At 44.2% G+C, this 12386-nt stretch overlaps 1 protein-coding gene across 1 annotated transcript in view; it reads left to right on the forward strand.

Moving 5' to 3' along the window:
* USP22 (ubiquitin specific peptidase 22) overlaps nucleotides 1-12386 on the forward strand; it is a 47923-nt gene that overhangs the window by 11831 nt on the left and 23706 nt on the right. Inside the window, 1 exon segment of the mRNA XM_011962535.1 lies at nucleotides 6436-6568. Within this exon segment, the coding sequence (XP_011817925.1) occupies nucleotides 6436-6568 (133 nt within the window).

Genomic DNA, 12386 nt, shown 5'->3' on the forward strand with positions numbered 1-12386 from the left:
TTTTTTTTTCTTACTGTAGATCTTAACAAACTCATCATTTAATATTGTTTTCTTTCCTTATTAAGAATTTTCACCTTTTCACGTAAAAGAAGCCCTTTATGACTTTTCTTGGCATATCCAAATTGCAGCATCAGTACTCTTGAGCTTTGGGGCCATATTAAGCTAAGTAAAAGTGGCTTGAACACAAGCGACTGCAACAGTTGATGTGATCAGCAAGACAGCTACCAAGTGACTAACGGGCAGGTGGCTTAGACGGCATGGAGAAGCTGGACAAAGGGATGGTCGTGGGACAGAGCAGGATGTCACTCAGTTTCATCCTGCTTCTCAGAACGGCGGGCAGTTTAAAGCTTCTGAATTGTTTATTTCTGGCATTTCCATGTTACTATTTTCAGACTGAGGTTGACTGTGGGTAACTGAAACCACAGCAAGTGAAACTGTAGGTAATGGAGGACTGCTGCAATATTTTATATTTCATACATAATTTCATTCTGGTTTTGGTGCTTGGGATACACTTTTTAGGTAGGCCTGGCAAGTAAGTCTCCTGAGCTGTCCAAGGACATCTCCAGTAACTGCTGGGTCCCAGCCTTGAAATGAGGTCAGTTTGAGGTCTTGCCCTTGCTAAATGAAATTACCCCTTTTATAGATTGAAAGGTCTGTAGTCGCTGTACCCTTAGATTGATTTTGGCTCTGAGATTGAGGGACCTGAGTCTGTATGGTGAGGTTTCTGAGGTTGGGGAACTTAATTTGAGAAGATTATCTAATTTTGGTGAAGTTTTTAGCTTTTTAGTGCCATATTTTTTTCATATAAAGGATAGAATATTTAGGCCAGGCATGGTGGCTCACGCCTGTAATCCCAACACTTTGGAAGGCCGAGGCGGGCAGATCACCTGAGGTCAGTAGTTCAAGATCATCTTGGCCAACATGGTGAAACCCTGTCTCTACTAAAATACAACAAAATTAGCCGGGCATGGTGGCACACGCCTGTAGTCCCAGATACTCGGGAGACTGAGGCAGGGAAGTCACTTGAATCCAGGAGGTGGAGCTTGCAGTGAGCCAAGATTGCGCCACTGCACTCCAGCCTGGTGACAGAGCAAGACCCCGTCTCAAAAAAAAAATTTTTTTTTTATACCTGTTCCTTCACTTATGTCAGTGTTTGAGTCCTTGAAAAAGTCGCTGAAGAGAAAGCACAAGAATAAACTTACCTTCCTAAGATGCTCAGGTTTTAGGCCAGTAGGAAGTCATGGGTAATGTATGAAAAGTGTACTTCCTCTTAAGGTGGTGTGTCATGTTTGCACACTTTTAAAAACTGGACTCAAAATTCAGTGTACTGTTGAGTCATCCCATAGGGTAAGTCCACATCTGGTTGACTACAAGGGCTCTGACCCCTCTTGCTCCTCCCCATCCTTCTTGGTCAGGGTGGGAGGTAGTGTGAGTAAGGAGATAAGAGAATAGGATATTCAGAGGAATATTCTTAATATTGGGACCGAATTAATGAATTTGGCGGGTGTTTCTGCACTGCGTAAGATGAGCAACAATTAAATTACTGATTCCTCTCCTAATTCCTGTCATATACAAATCCTAGTGATGTTTCGGGATTTACTTACAGTCTACTGAATCTAGTTGAATTAATTTATAGGAGAAAGGGATTTAATTCAGAAATCATTGCAAGGGCTATGGGAGTAGTAGATTCTAGGTTGAGTTTCTGGGAGAACCCACCAGCCTGGGGAATCCTGCCTCTGCAGGAGCCACCACACCAGGAAGTGGTGTGCTGGGCTGCTTAAACAGTGCCACCCCTCCGGGGTCCATTTTAGCATGTGGATGCCCCCACTGGGCCTCTCTCCTTGGCTTACTCACCAGCCCCACCATCTGCAAATGTGTCCCAAGATATGTTTGGAACATGAGCCACAAGGTTGCCTGGGGAATGAATTTTTTTTTTTGAGATGGAGTCTGGGTCAGTCACCCAGGCTGGAGTGCAGTGGCACGATCTAGGCTCACAGTAAGCTCCGCCTCCCCGGTTCATGCCATTCTCCTGCCTCAGCCTCCCGAGTAGCTGGGACCACAGGCACCCGCTACCATGCCCAGCTAATTTTTTTTGTGTATTTTTAGTAGATATGGGGTTTCACCGTGTTAGCCAGGATGGTCTCGATCTCCTGACCTCGTGATCCGCCTGCCTTGGCCTCCCAAAGTGCTGGGATTACAGGCGTGAACCACCACGCCCGGCCAGGGAATGCATTTTCAACGTTTTTTTTTTTTTTGAGACAGGATCTGGTTCTGTTGCTCAGGCTAAAGGGCAGTGGTGTGATCTTGGCTCACTGCAGCCTTGACCTCCCGAGCTCAAACCATCCTGAGTAGGTGGGACTACAGGTGTGCGCCACCATGCCCAGCTAATTTTTGCATTTTTTGTAGAGATGAGGTTTCACCATTTGGCCCAGGCTGGTTTTGAACTCCTGGCCTCAAACTGTCCGCCCACCTCGGCCTCCCAAAATGCTGTATTCCTGGCGTGAGCCAACGCGCCTGACTGTGTTTTATACTTGACAGTACTGTGAAGGGAGATAGAATAAAAATGAATGTGAATCCCACGTGAGTGACCCGGGCCTGCTGTAACAAACCACCACAAACTAAGTAACTAAGAACCACAGAAATTTCATCTCAAATTCTGAGGCTAGAAGTCCAAAATAAAGTGTTTGCAGGGTAGCCGCTCCAGAGGCTATTCCTGGCCTCCTGCAGACACTGGAAGACGTGTGCTACCTCACTCATGCGTCTGCCTCTATTACGTTTAAATCTGATACAGTATTATCAATGGAAATGCTGTTCCACAGTGTAGATGGGGCAAAAATAATAATACAGTTTTGGCATTGTTTAAATACATTCTGAAAAATGCATTGTTAGGCAATTTTGTCATTGTGTGAACATCATAGAGTGACTTAACACAAAGCTAGATGGTACAGCCTGCTGCACACCCAGGCTGTGTGATGGAGCCTGTTGCTCCTAGGCTGCAAACCTGTACAGCATGTACTGTGCTGAACACTGTAGGCAACTGAAACACGATTGTAAGCATTTGTGTATCTATAGCTAAACATAGAGAAAGTTACAGTAAAAATATAATCTATATAATCTCTAATCTTCCGGGACCACAATTGTACATGCAACCTGTCATTCACTGAAACATTGCTATGTGGTGCATGACTATACCAGACATTAAGGTTTTGTCGGTATGTCAGAGACAGCTGTTTGTTGTATTTAGCGCCAATTGTCTTGTTGGTTGGCTGCTTGAATAATGTTAGAGAAGCTGTCTCTTAGCTGTGTTGGCTCCATAAGGCCTGTAAACTGTGTCTTCCCTGGTGATTGGTAAACCCGTGCAGAAGAGCATCCTAGGTTGTGTAGTAGAGATAGAATATAATGGAGTGTGTAGCACAGCAGGGGCTTATTGTGTTTAGCTGTTTTGTTGAGTGTTATATTTCTGAGATTCATCCACGCTGTTGAGTATATCGTAGGTTCCTTTTCATTGCTGTCTACTGAATTAACTGTACTGTAGTTTATTCTTTTTACTAGTAATGAACATTTTTGTTTATTTTCAGTGTTGGGCTGTTGCAAGTAATAATGCTACAAAAGTCCTTGTACGTGTCTTTGGTTGTATATAAACCCATGAGTTGAATGGTTAGTCTGTAGGGTACATATGTTCAGTTAAATAGTTGTCTTCTGTCCATTTATTTTGAAAATAAGAAACCTACAACCAATAGCAAGAATGCTAAAATGAATATTGTATACATTTATATGGATTCATTAATTGTTAGCTTCTTGCTAACTGGTTTTATTTCTGTATCTTTTTCTGAATCACCTGAGGGCTGATTGTAGACATCATGATAGTTTACCTCCTAAGAACTGGGATAGTCTCCTACATAAGCACAACACAGTTATCACACTCAGAGTTTAACTTTTCAAATAGTGTTATCTAACATATATTGTCCAACTTTAAATGCCTGAATTGTTCCAATATCCTTTATGCCTTTAAAAGTTTGCATATCGGATTCAATCCAGGATCCTGGATTGCGTTTGTTTTCATGTGTCTTTAGATTTGGGTCATCTAGAAATTCCTAGCCTATTTTTCTTTCATTACATGAATATTTTTGAAGAGCTCAGGTCAGTCATTTTGCAGAAGTCTTTCAATTTGGACACGCCTCCCTACTTCTCAGGAGCAGATTCCAGATGGGTGGTGTTGGTCTGAGTACCCCACAGGCGCTGCCACATTGTTCTCTGCACCTGCCTGCTCCGCGGCGGGGATAAGTTTGGTTAGGGTGGCGTTGGCCAGAGTTCTCTGTTGTAGAGGTAATCTTTTCCTGTTTAATTGACTGAAGTAGTCTCTGGAGTGATACTCTGAAACTGTAGGTATCTATTGCCTCAATACACAAGTACACATGTGTACATGCATGCATGCATGCATACATACATACATACACACATACACACACAAGCGGCCTGAGTTCCATCTCTGTGGGTTCAACCACAAATCAAAGATATTTGGGGGAAGAAAGGGATAGGTGCATCAGTAATGAACATGTGCAGACTTTTTCTCATCTCATTATTCCTGAAACAATACACTGTAACCACTGCTAGCATAGCACCTACTTTGTATTAGGTATTATAAGTAATCTAGAGATGATTGAAAGTTTATGGGAGGATGTGCATAGGTTATTTGCAAGTACATTTTATACCAGGGACTTGAGTATCCATGGATTTTGGTACCTGAGGGGATCCTGGAATCAATTCCTAGATACTGAGGGACAGCTGTATATGTACCTTAATGTATTTTTTTATCCAGGTGACAGTCACATAATAGAATTAACCGTTTTAAAGGAATTGTTCAGCAACATTTTGTGGTTCACACTACTGTGCAGTCACTGCCGTACCTCTATCAAAATTGAAAACGTTTTAATTTGTTCCTTGTTCTACCTGTCCCCAGCCCCTGGCAACGTCCCATCTGAGTTGTATTGGTGGATTTACCTATCCTGAGTATTTCATATAAACAGACTCAAAGGATATGTGATCCTTTGTTTCTGGCTTCCTTCACTTAGCATGATGTTTCCAAGGCTAGTCTGCACTGTAGTGTGTGTCAGTAATTAATATTCCATTGTGTATATGCTACAGTTTGTTCATCCACTCATCTGTTGATGAATATATGGGCCATTTCTACTATTTTGATAGTTGTGAATGACACTTTTTTTTTTTTTTTTTGAGACGGAGTCTCGCTCTGTCGCCCAGGCTGGAGTGCAGTGGCTGGATCTCAGCTCACTGCAAGCTCTGCCTCCCGGGTTTACGCCATTCTCTTGCCTCAGCCTCCCAAGTAGCTGGGACTACAGGCACCCACCACCATGCCCGGCAAGTTTTTTTTTTTTTTTTTAAATAGAGACGGGGTTTCACCGTGTTAGCCAGGATGGTCTCGATCTGACCTCGTGATCCGCCCACCTCGCCCTCCCAAAGTGCTGGGATTACAGGCTTGAGCCACTGCGCCCGGCCGGCACTATATTTTTTACCCAATGGTTCTAGCATCCACTGATGATTCTTGCCTGAATCAGTTATTACTATGATAAATATAAAATGAAGATCTTTTATTTTTGTCTTTCTACGATATTTATGAGATGAAATTCTGTAAAGAAGACTTTGTGTTTGTATAGTATTAATTTCTTTTTTAAAAAATCTGAGGGGTACGTAGTAGGTGTATATGTTTTATCAATCTGGACTTAGGGATTCTTTTAAAACTCAGTATAAATAAGTCCTTATTCATTTCTGTGCTCGAATCATGCAAATATTGCCAGTGGTGGCTGTCCCCGTTCACACATCCCGTTAGTATTGTGAGTCAGTGGCGCTCCTGGGTGGTTGGGGGTGTAAGGGTTGTTTAGCGCTGTGCTCATCATTGCCGTGATTAACATTTCAGGTTTCTGAGGTCTGTTTCTTGGTAGTGCCCTGTTTCTTTTTCTTTCTTCTGTACTTTGCTTTGATTCATGTCTCCCTACCTTTTTCTTACTGCTTCTAAATTTGCTGTGGTCCTGGAACCTGGATTCGCAAACCTGAAATGCCGTCTGGGTTAAGGGTGACTAGGTGTGAGTTGCTGGCCTGCAGTGGGGGTGGGAGCTGGGCTTGAGGTGCCCGTCAGGATCAGGAGGAGGAGGTGTGTGAACATCCCCGTAGCTTACAGGGTTTTGGCAGTTGTGGTTGTGGGCTGACTTTTCTTATGGGGAGCTAGTTTTCAACTCAGTGAAGTCCTGTTTGGGAGAATTGAAAGGATTAAACTGATCCTCTAGAGTGATAAGCCTTGGAGATGGAATTCCCTGTCCTTTCCTCCAGTAGCTGTCTTGGGGGAGTGCTTTGCTTGACTGTTTCCTCAGAGCACCCCGTCCTATCACACAGTACTCACCCTTCCTCTTCTCTGAATTTCAGGCCAAGTCCTGCATCTGCCACGTCTGTGGCGTCCACCTCAACAGGCTGCATTCCTGCCTCTACTGCGTCTTCTTCGGCTGTTTCACAAAGAAGCATATTCATGAGCATGCGAAGTCCAAGCGGCACAACCTGGGTGAGGCGAGCTTCAGGGATGGGGGGATAGTTGTGATAGTTGTGGCCCCTAAATTACTACTGTTCGATTTTTAATTTGCAGTTCCACTCTTCCAAAAGTCCACTTTGTCATTTATCTCAAATAACACGTGCCCCTCACTGGTGACACTTGGCAAGAGAAGTGAAAGGGACAAGCCGAGCTCAGCTGAATCGCGCCCCCAGTTTGCCTTAGCATCAGAGGGTTCTGAGTGAATGGCCTGCTGAGTCCAGCTGACTTCCTGTGAAAAGTTACACTGCCCCTACTAATGAAACATCAGACCCTTTGAAACACAGAGTTAGGAATCACCTTAGGCAAACATTTATAAAGAAAGAGCTCCATGCAATGTGAGGTCACTGAGGTCATCGAGGGGTTGGATGTGCATAGGTGATTTTATTTATGGCCTTCAGCAATGGGTTTCATTGTTTCCAGTTACACAGTTCTTGAAAAGGCTCCCTTAGCACTGTGTGTGGCCTCAAGATTAATTTACCTTTCACAGCCTTACAAAATCAAACTCATTCTACATTCTAGAAGTTACATAAAACTCGGTTTTGCTCTTGACTTTTTCTTCCTTTTTTGTTTGAGATGGAGTCTTGCTCTGTCACGCAGGATGGATGGAGTGCAGTGATGTGGTCTTGGCTCACTGCAGCCTCTGCCTCCTGGGCTCAAGCAGTTCTCCTGCCTCAGCCTCCCAAGTAACGGATTACAGGTGCCTGCTACCACGCCTGGCTAATTTTTGTAATTTTAGTAGAGACAGGATTTCACTGTGTTGGTCAGGTTGGTCTCAAAACTCCTGACCTCACATGATCTTCCTGCCTTGGCCTCCCAAAGTGCAAGGATTACAGGCATGAGTCACCGCACCTGGCTGGCTTTTTTTTTCTGACTTTGTGCATTAAATGTTTTTTCTTCTACACAGTAGTGTTTTCCTTGGAATGCTGATGGAGTTGGCAGGATATCCTTCAGAATAGCATTTTCAAGGGGTCCAAGCCAGAGACCTGTTTTAGCTAATAGTTCATGTGAGCTTAGCGATTCCAGGTAAAGATATTTTTAGGCCTTTCCACCCCGAAGTTCTGTAATTTGATGCTCTCTTAAAAGCGTTAGCTGAGAAAGACCTATTGGAAACAACGTGTGAGTCCATAAAGTTACTGCACCCACGTCCCGTACAGCTCTCTACAAGGAGTACTCATAGTAAAGGATAAGACCCACGGATTTAACTGAGGCTGACACGGAAAGTGTGTCTGATTTCTTTTTTTCTTTTTTTTTTTTGGAGACAGGGTCTCGCTTTGTCTGGAGTCCAGGCTGGAGTGCAGTGGTGCAGTCCTGGCTCCCTGCGGCCTTGACCTCCTGGGCTCAAGGGATCCTTCTACCTCAGCCTCTCATTGGCACCACAGGCACACACCGCCACACCTGGAATCCCAGCACTCTGGGAGGCTGAGTGACTTCCTGTGTTTAAAAATTTTTTGTTGGTTGGGTGTGGTGGCTCACGCCTGTAATCCCAGCACTTTGGGAGGGAGGCCAAGGCAGGCAGATTATGAGGTCAGGAGATTGAGACCATCCCAGCCAACATGGTGAAACCCCGTCTCTACTAAAAATAACAAAAAAAAATTAGATGGGTGCAGTGGCACGTGCCTGTAGTGCCAGCTACTTGGGAGGCTGGGGCAGGAGACTTGCTTGAACCCAGGAGGCAGAGGTTGCAGTGAGCTGAGATCGTGCCATTGTACTCCATCCTGGGCGACAGAGCAAGAATGTGTCTCAAAAAAAAAAAAAAATTGTAGAGGCAGGGTCTCACTGTGTTGCCTAGGCTAGTCTTGAACTCCTGGGCTCAAGCAGTCCTTCGGCTGTGGCCTCCCAAAGTGCTGGGATTACAGGCCTGAGCCACCATGCCTGGCCACAGTGTGTCTGATTTTGTTCCTGGTAATTTTTTTTCTATTGTGTTTTAAAGAAGTGAGATGAGGGAGGAGTGGTGTGGCTTGCACCTTTAATCCCAGCACTTTGGGAGGCTGAGGTGGGCAAATTACCTGAACTCAGGAGCTCAAGACTAGTCTGAGCAACATGGTAAAATCCTGTCTGTACAAAAAAATTTAAAAATTATCAGGGCATGGTGGTGTGTGCCTGTGGTCCCAGCTACTCACTCAGGAGGCTGAGGTGGGAGGATCACTTGAGCCTAGGAGGTCAAGGCTGTGGTGAGCTGTGATCAAGCCACTGCACTCGAACCTGGATGAGAGAGCAAGACCCAAAAAAAAAAAAAAGAAGTGAGATGATTTTAAGGCAAAATATACCTCTGTCTTCTGTGATGTGTTTATGAGCCAGTTGTTTTCTTATGGACATCTGGAAGCTATCACCTCAGTATCACACTGTGCAATGGCGTGGTCTCAGCTCACTGCAATCTCTGCCTCCCAGGTTCAGACAGTTCCCCTGCCTCAGCCACCCAAGTAGCTGGGATTACAGATGCACACCAACATGCCCAGCTAATTTTTGTATTTTTGTAGGGCAGGGTTTCACCATGTTGGCCAGGCTGGTCTTGAACTCCTGACCTCAGGTGATCCATCTGCCTCAGCCTCCCAAAGTGCTGGGATTACAGGCTTGAGCCACCACGCCTGGCTCGATTAACCATTTTTAAGTCTACAACTCGGTGACATTTAGCACATCTACAGTGTTGTGTGTCCTCCACTTCTCTAGTTCAAAACTTTTTTGCACCGTTAACAAATCACTGCCTGTCGCTCTCTCCTGTCCCTTGGTGACTCGACTGCTTTCCGTCTCTGGATTTGCCTGTCCTGGATATTTCATATGTGTGGAATCATATAACATGTGGCCCTTTGTGTCTGGCTTCTTTCTGCTAGCATGCATTTGTGATTCATCTGAGTTGCGTTATGGATTAGTGTTTCATTCCTTCCTATGGCTCAGTCACGCTCCATTGTGTATGTAGACCACATTTTTCATCTGTTCATCTGCTGATGGACGTTTGGGTTGTTCCCACCTTCTTGGCGCTTAGGAATAGTGCCACTGTGGACATCGTGTGTAATTCTAGGGGGACATGTTTTCATTTCTCTTGGATGTACACCTAGAAGTGAGCTGGCAGGGTCATCAAATCACTCTGCTTAACTTATGTGAAACACCATCTTTCTTTTGTGGCTGCACCATTTTAATTCCCACCAGTGATGGACAAGCTTTCCAGTTTGTTCACATCCTTGCCAACATTTATTTTTTAATACCCATCATAGTGAGTGTGAAATGGTATCTCATTGTGGCTTTGGTTTTCATTTTCTTAATGACCAGTAATGTTTAATATTTTTTCATGTGCCTTTTGGGCCATTTGTATGTTTGGAGAAATACCGGTTCACATCCATTGCCTTTTTTTAATCAGATTGGTGGTTGTTGCTCTTTATATGTACACATGCACATTATACAGTGTATGCGTGTGTTGCGGTGTGTGGGTATATTCTGGATGCTGGACTCTGCGCAGATGTATGATTTGCAAATGTTTTCTCCCATTCTGTAGGTTCTTTTTAGTTTCTTGATAGTGTCCTTTGAAGCACAGGATCAGATGTTTTTAATTCTGATGAAGTCCAGTTTCTTTTTTCTTTTCTTTCTTTTTTTGAGACAGTATCTCTGTCACCCAGGCTGGAGTGCAGTGGCACAGTCACAGCTCACTACAGCCTCAGCCTCCCAAGCTGAAGTTGTCCTCCCACCTCGTCCTCCTGAGTGGCTGGGACCACAGGTATGCACCACCATGCCTGGCTAATTTTTTGTATTTTGTGTAGATACGGGGTCTCACCGTGTTTCCAAGGTGATCTTGAACTCTGGGCTCAAGTGATCCTCCCGCCTCCACCTCCCAAAGTGCTGGGATTCCAGGTGTGAGCTGCCGCTGCCCAGCCCAGTTTATTTTTTTCGTTGCTGGTGGTTTTGATGTCAGATCTAAGAATCGCTCACCAAATCCGAGGTCGTGAAGACTTGCCCCTATGTTTTCTTCTACGACTTTTATACTTTTGGTTCTCCTATTTAGGTCTGTGGTCCATTCGAGTTAATTTTTGTATACGGTATGAGGTAAGGATTTGTATGTGAATATACAGTTGTCCCAGCAGCATTTGTTAAAGAGATATCCTCTCCCCTCAAATGGTCCTGACGCCTTGTGGATGTCAGTTGGTTTTAGGCAGTGGGAGTGTTGCAGTGTGAAGGCCTTAAAGAAGGCCTAAATCTAGAAGGATTTACATAGTAGGCACTGGAATGGAATGGTGATGTGTCTTCCCACGGTAGAGTTTTTGTTGTCAGCTATATGTGTGGGCTGTTTTTCACGGAATGTCTCGGCCTTACTGTAAATTCTCATCACCCTTATTGTAAACTTGTCTCTGTCAGGATTTCTCTGTGACGTCCATGTGCTGGGGCTGTACTGCTGATGAACAGAAAGTGGCAAAGGGTTGATGGCCGAGCTCTGCGACAGCTCCCACCAGGACTTTAACATCGTTGTTGGCATTTTGTGAAGTTTTTGAGTAGGGCAGAAGGTAGCCTTGGGAATCTTAAACTGCTGTTTTGAGTTTCAACAGATCTGCTTTGGAAGACTTCAAAGAGCTACCACAGTCTAAGTCATAGTAGCTTAAGACATGAAATAGAATAAAAACTCTGATGTTCCAAGACTTCCATGTTTATCTGGGGATGCACTTAAATTATATACTAACGTAATCATCACACAGCCCTGGGAAGCACTAGTGCGGTTGCTATCAGCATCTTACCGCAGAGGAAACAAAGGCTCAGAGGCGTGGAGTAATTGATGAAAAGTACACAGTTGGCAGGTGGCAGAGTGAGGGTTGGTGCCAGTTACTCTCAATCCATGCGCTTTCCTCTGTGCTTTGCTGCCTCCCAGGTGTCTGACATTGCGTGGATTTAAGTCCTACTCTTCCCTTTTTTTTTTTTTTGGGAGACAGAGTCTGTCACTCTCGCCCAGGCTGGAGTGCAGTGGTGCAATCTTGGCTTACTTCAGTCAAGTCATCCTTCCACCTAAGCCTCCTGAGTAGCTGGGACCATAGACATGCACCACTACACTCGGCCAATTTTTGTAGAGATGGGGGTTCACCATGTTGCCTAGTCTGGTCTTGAACTCCTGAGCTCAAGTGATCCACTCACCTCAGCTTCCCAAAGCGCTGGGATTACAGGTGTGAGCCACCACGCCGGGTTTCTCTCCCAGAAGGAGAACTTCTCAGCCTCCCGAGTAGATGAGAGTACGGGCACGTGCCACCACGCCCGGCTAATTTTTTGTACTTTTAGTAGAGACAGGGTTTCACTGTGTTAGCCAGGATGGTCTCCATCTCCTGACCTCATGATCCACCCGCCTTGGCCTCCTGGCCTCCCAAAGTGCTAAGATTACAGGCGTGAGCCACCGCGCCTGGCCAACCCCGGTTGTTTTTAAATTGTTAAATGGAGAGAGTGCCTTTTTTCAGGCACTCAGAGGACTTTATCTTACTTACTTTTATAATAACATAATTAAGAGCCCAAGCTATTCGTCCTATTTTATTTTATTTTATTTTTTTGACTTTTTACAAATTATTGCTTTTAACAAAGAAAGCCAAAGTGGATATTTCCATAAAATAAAGATTTATGTTGACAATTAAAAACTGGACATGCACACGATTAGAAAGTTCAAACGACACGAAAAGGTATACTTCTCCCTGAAGGAAACGACTGTGAACAGTTTCTTGTGACTGTTTTAGAAAATTGAAATTTATACATACATATTATATCTCTTCTTATTTGTAAAAAGAATATACTAGTATTACTATAATTTTTTTATTTTTATTTTTTGGATTTTTTT

This window comes from Colobus angolensis, unplaced genomic scaffold (assembly GCF_000951035.1).
Source record: "Colobus angolensis palliatus isolate OR3802 unplaced genomic scaffold, Cang.pa_1.0 Scaffold595, whole genome shotgun sequence".
NCBI classification, from domain to species: domain Eukaryota; kingdom Metazoa; phylum Chordata; class Mammalia; order Primates; family Cercopithecidae; genus Colobus; species Colobus angolensis.